Source organism: Neopelma chrysocephalum, unplaced genomic scaffold, assembly GCF_003984885.1.
Source record: "Neopelma chrysocephalum unplaced genomic scaffold, ASM398488v2 Primary Assembly neopelma1_24, whole genome shotgun sequence".
NCBI lineage: Eukaryota > Metazoa > Chordata > Aves > Passeriformes > Pipridae > Neopelma > Neopelma chrysocephalum.
In genome coordinates, this window is record NW_020897693.1 from 19737725 (window position 1) to 19743724 (window position 6000).

At 40.0% G+C, this 6000-nt stretch overlaps 1 protein-coding gene across 1 annotated transcript in view; it reads left to right on the forward strand.

Moving 5' to 3' along the window:
- The window catches only part of CAPN3 (calpain 3), a 28492-nt gene extending 23883 nt beyond the window's left edge, over positions 1-4609 (forward strand). Inside the window, exons 20-24 of the mRNA XM_027706838.1 lie at positions 402-470; positions 1054-1132; positions 2655-2771; positions 3231-3289; positions 3887-4609. Coding sequence (XP_027562639.1) covers positions 402-470; positions 1054-1132; positions 2655-2771; positions 3231-3289; positions 3887-3913 — 351 coding nt within the window. The 3' untranslated portion in view covers positions 3914-4609. The remainder of the gene's footprint in view (positions 1-401; positions 471-1053; positions 1133-2654; positions 2772-3230; positions 3290-3886) is intronic.
- Positions 4610-6000: the final 1391 nt, after the last annotated feature.

Here is a 6000-nt window from a genome sequence, read left to right on the forward strand (position 1 = left end):
TAGTCCTCAATTAATTTGAAAGCAAGGCAAAAAGAGCTTCACATCAGAGTAAAGCTCAGTTGTCTTAAAAAATATTGGGTGAGCTTCACATTTGGAGGTATTTCAGAAGAGCCCACATCCTACTCATGCACTTTTATAATAGCTTCAGGAGCAAGGCTGTCTCCTGTGCCAGAAGTTTGCTTCTACACAAAGTACAAGCAATACTTCACACTCCTGAAACAATATGCTATACACAATAACCAAAATGTTTAAGAATATTTTACTGCACAGCTCAGCCAGCTCTTAATGCTGAGGAGATACTAAACTCAGTTTCACATTCATCCCTTCACCAGTAGTTGCAGACTTAATTAATTTTATCTTAAAAATGTTGTGGGTTTTTTACCTGAATATTTGCATCACAGACAGATGGCTCAGGGAAGATAAACTTTGATGAATTTCAACATCTCTGGGACAAGATTAAAAGCTGGCAGGTATTGCTGGTATTCACATCACTCTTCTTCACAGCTTCTGCAGGGTAAAAGTCATGTAGGAAAACCAGAACTCTGTACGTACACTACAGCAAAAAGAAAGGCTAAAAAATATTGTGCATTAGCTTCTAAAATGAAAAGTAATGTCTCTCGTCATCCTACTTCACAGCCTAAGCAAATAGCCTGAATTTCTGAAGCTCCTGCACTTGAGGAGAGACTTTCCCCATAGGAATAGCACAGAGGCTTACAAACTGAAGAAGGAGAATGATGGGAACTAGAATCAGGCCTCAGAAATAGCTTAATTAGGACAATCAAGAGAAAGGATTAACAGCATAAACTCAAGTCAAAAAAGGAGAATCTCCAGGGGAGGGCTTTTTGCTTCCCACAGATTGGATCTAAATTATTTTACTTTGTAACTGAGAGGAACTCTGTGCTAACAATCCAGACTGCCCAGCAGCAGGAACATAAGGCATATGGCAAAGCCTCCAAGTGCCTAAGGCACACATCCTATATCCAGTCAGTGGCTACATGCAAGAGAAATAGAAGTTTTTATTACTACTGTGTATTTATTTTTTTCTTTTTCCAGAAAATTTTCAAGCATTATGACACAGATCATTCAGGAACCATTAACAGCTACGAGATGCGCAATGCAGTCAATGATGCAGGTATTTCTCAATGCACAGTGTCCAAAACCTTATTTTGTTTGATGTTATCACAGAGTTAGATAAGAAACACAGTGCTGCCTTGCAAAGACAGACCCTAGAGAAATTATAAAATATTTTTTTGCACCAACAGAGCTTTTCAAATATCCAAATGGCAAGCCTTGTATGTCTTGCCAGCCAAATAGATCTCTTCAGCTTCTCTTTAAATTTCCCATGAGTGATGCTCTGCTGCTTTAAGGATCTCCTACTTGGAGTCCTGCTGTTCAGGGAGTGCTGAAGACATTTGCTCTTACTTAAGCTGTGGATTCTTTATATTTGTGTAAGTAACAAACAGAGAACAGTGGAAAACCTTCAACCCAACTGTACAGGCACTGAAACCCAGATGGAGCAGATCAGTGCCGAAGTTTGCATCAGAGGCAATCAGATGAACGTTTATTGAGTCATGTTAATGTTTCTTAGGTACTGAGCCACTGTGGGTTCAGTCTCTTCTACCTGCACAATGAGAAGCAAGTATTTTTGCAAAACTTGCAGTTAGTGAAATTCATCCTGTAAAGAGAGACTTGACTTTTTTTGCTTGTCTCAGACACACTGGTGTGCTTCTTCCCCTGGAGAGCTCGTCTCCCTCTGCAAATGTCTTTATTAGCTCTCTGAGGGAGCAAGATGACCTCTTTATTCCAAAAATCTGTAGTATTATAAACCTAGATGGGATGATGTCAGTGACACTTTGTCTTCAGTAGTATTTTGGCACATCAAGGAACAGAAACAGATGGCTACCGTGTACTTTACCAAACATCAGTGATTGATCCTGTGCTAAAGACAAAACTATATCTGTATTTGGATTCCTGCAGTAGAAATATGGGTAATTTTTATTTTTCCAGGTTTCCGTTCTCACCAGGAAAGTTGTCAATGTAAAAAGAGAAAATATTTAAATACCTCGCACTCTGACTTTAGAACTAAGATGACATTTTACAGTAACAATTTCAGATCTTACAGCACATAGGCCGTGCATGACCTTGCATTTAGCCAACAAACAGCTGTACCCAAATTGTGACAGACCCTTCTGAGGCATGGTCACATGCTGCAGCATTCAGTGCCACAATTCAGTCACACCACACCAAGGGGTTGCCTCCTTGTCTATTTTTTTACCATTGTGTAATTGTGTTTTCATAGAAACTTCCTCCTGTGCTTCTGTTGCCCAGTTTTTGTTGATTTGCTCTCATCAGGCCCAGCTGAGCAGCACACTCTTTGGTGTCTGCTGCTCTCCTTTTCATACTTACAGCCTGAGGTAACTCACATGCTACTGGCCCTCCCAAATCATAATTTCAAAATGTTACTCTTGTTTTAAGAAAGCAGCTGGACACAGTGGAGCTCCTTTTAGCTTTACTTCACTTTATTAAACAGCTGCAGCAGGACCATCCAGCCTGAGCCTCAGCTGGGCCTGGGAAGCACCTATGGCCAAACCACTCCTGGACCAGCGCTTCCCCCAGCCACAGCCCAGCTGTGCCCTGTTTTTGCTCCTCTGCAGGGTTTCGGCTGAACAACCAGCTCTACGACATCATCACCATGCGCTATGCAGACAAGAACATGAACATTGACTTTGACAGCTTCATCTGCTGCTTCGTGCGCCTGGACGCCATGTTCAGTGAGTGGCTGCCCCGTTCTACTGCACCACCTCCCCTCCTCCCCCCAGGCACAGTCACAGAATCAGGGGTTCATACAATGGCTTGGGTTGAAAACAACCTTAAAGACAATCTTGTCCCAACACCTCTGCTGTGGGCAGGGACACCTTGCACTAGACCAGGCTGCTCAGGGCCCCATCATACTCTCAAAGCACTATTGCCTGTGTAGGGTATTACTAAAGATATGTGCTTAGGGAATCGAAAATATTACAGCTGTCTCATACAAGCATAAAAGAAACACTGTGTTTCTCCTTGAATGAGCTAAGGAAAAATACAGCAGGAACACTTGCTGGCCATGTAAGTAAATACCTGAGCAAGTTCGCATATCACAACAGGAGCACCATTTGGTTTGCTATCTGGGAATCATCTTTACATGTACAGTAATTTAATTTACTCCATATATTTTTGTTTCCTTGTTTTAGGGGCATTCCATGCCTTTGATAAAGATGGAGACGGCATCATTAAGCTCAATGTCCTGGAGGTAAACTGCTTTATGGCAGTATTTTTAACGCTATGTCACAATACTGAATTTTATTATTCATTGTACATGCTCTCAAGAGAGTTTGTCTGAATGGTAATCCAATTGATAAGAGGCCGCAAAACCTTCTAAAAATTTTGGTACCAATTTTACACAGAAAACATCCATGATCTACCAGCAACAGCTGCCATGTAAGACCCCAGTTGGTGCTGAAAGTCACAGCTGCAGATCCCTTATATCATCTTTAAAGCCTTTCAATAAACTTTTGAGATTTTTTTTTATGAGGCAATTTAGATCAAATACAGTGATATGGTGTTAAATGATAATGGAATTTCACATAGTTCTTTACCTTTCAAAAATCTCATTAAGAAGAATTAGAAAGTTTCAAAATAAAAGCATGTTCTCTGCTACAGAGACCACTAAAAAAACCCTTCACTTTTTGCAAGAGAAGGAGAAATACGAGCAAGAGACTCAAGAAAAAATTCTCCACTGCCACTAAGTGACAGCAAGCGGCCGCCTTCCAGCTAGAAGAGGGTGGTGTCTCAATACAATTTTTTGGAGGACACCAACAACTCTTCCATCCTTTAACTCTTCTTTCAGTGGCTGCAGCTCACTATGTATGCGTAACACCGGAGCCAGTGGCCACCTTCTCAAGAACAGGCTCAACACTTCTGAGTAATGAGCACCATTCACCCCGAGGGCAAACAAGAGCACTTCCTAATTATGTGATTCACTTGCCAAGATAAACAGCGCATGGGAATAAGCCCCTGGAAAAAGAGACAACCATACTCTAGCAGGCACAACAGTGTGCATATTCTGTAACTACTTTTATAGCATCCTGACATTTTTCTTTTGGGCAACATGGATTAATTTACTGATGACTGAATTAAGCTTTCTCTGCATGGTAAAGACATGGAACATACATTGTTATTCTGCTTGTGCTGACAACTAGAAAGGTTTTCCCTCAAGTCAGGTGAAACTGGAGCTGTATCTAACTGTGAAAGTCAGAGGTGTTTACTGCCACCTTGTAATTAGTCATTCTCTGTGCCCTGCTTTTGGTATTATCCTTTCAGACTCTTTGTAACATTTACTGAATATTTCACATGAGATTGTGCTAATTACATTAGTATTACACAATCACATTGTTATAGATTAGGCTGTGCCAGCTGGATCTCTGCCGTGCTAAAATGTGACGGTAAGACATGACAGACTGCAATACCAAAGTACAGCTTGATCTAGTGCCTCAACAAAACTATCAGAACTGAGAAATTTTTTCTCATTTTTAGTATGCCCATGAGATATTAATTACACATTTGGACATTCTAAGTGTTTTTCACTGTAACTGCATTCTCCATAACTTTGAGAAACTTGTTTACCATTCAAGGTAGAAAACCTCTTATACATACAAATCTGTTTATCTACACACACGCGCGCGCGCGCGCGCACACACACATACACACACACATTTCCCCCACCCCCTAGGGCCCTATTTCCCAACAGTACTCTGTATTTCTTTATTGCAAGAGGTGATTTGTTGCAGAATCAAACACAATGTCAGCATGACCACTTCGAAAATATTATTACAATGTGCAAGTGAAATTATTTAATTGAACCAAAAATAAAAACAACTGGATTTTGGCCTAAGCTTTTTTGGTTTTATTTTGAAAGAACAGATGAAGATGAAACATTGAGCACTCTTCCATCATTCTCCTGAATATACAGCAGCTTTTTGAGTTTTATGGCAAGCGTGAAATCAGCTTAATATCTCAAACACTTGCCAGTTTACTCCTTGAAAGCTTTGGAAAAAAAAAAAAGAAAGCATTTGAGAAGTTGAGAGGTTCCCTTGTTATCAGCCTAAAGGATGACAGGCTTTCAGAAGTGGCCAACCCTTTTTCTATATAAAAAATGGAAGAAAAACCAAAACATGCAAAAGGGACCACATTTTGTCAGAAGAACCTTCTACTTAGTTCTCTAGTGGTGAAAAGTAGCAAAGCAATCGACTACTGTAAAGCAAAATTTTAAAAACAAATCATAGCATCCACTCAAAGTTATTCTGGTGAGTAGCACATTAACTGAAAGGTCACTACAACAGAAAATGTTTTGACTAAAGTTCTTAATGTAGTCTTGCACTGTAACTTACTCTGAAAGAGTAAGAAAATCCTATAGTTTTCTAAAGAAAAGTTTTATTCTCCTTTAAATTCTCTCTATTCTACTTTTGTTTTAACACAAATAATTTTTAAGATGACTGGAACACTCAGAGCCCCAGCTTCCAGTCACGCATTATCTCCACTAAGCTACTATTACAAAAAGTATGGCAGAGATGCTCTGAGTTGGGATGGTCAGAGAAAAACCAAAATCTATCAGTCAAAAGATCAAAATCAGGATTTTTAATTGGCAATTCAAAACCGGTCCTTAAAGTCCTGGTGAGTGAACTACCAACTTCCCTTGCATCTGGCCATGAAGCAAGGCAGTCAGTACATCATCTTGGAGGCACCAGCTGGGTGGCCAGTTTCCATTTCCCTGCCAAATGACTAGGTCTGAGATTCCTGCACACTTGTAACATTCCTGCCAGTGCTGGAGCTTCAAAGTGGTTTGTCTGATTTTATCCAGACCTCTTAAAATAGGAAAAAAATCCAGAACAAAGTCAAGTTCTACCAAATCCTATGAAAGAATCATTCTATTTAAAATAAAGGAGAATCAGACTGACAAACCAC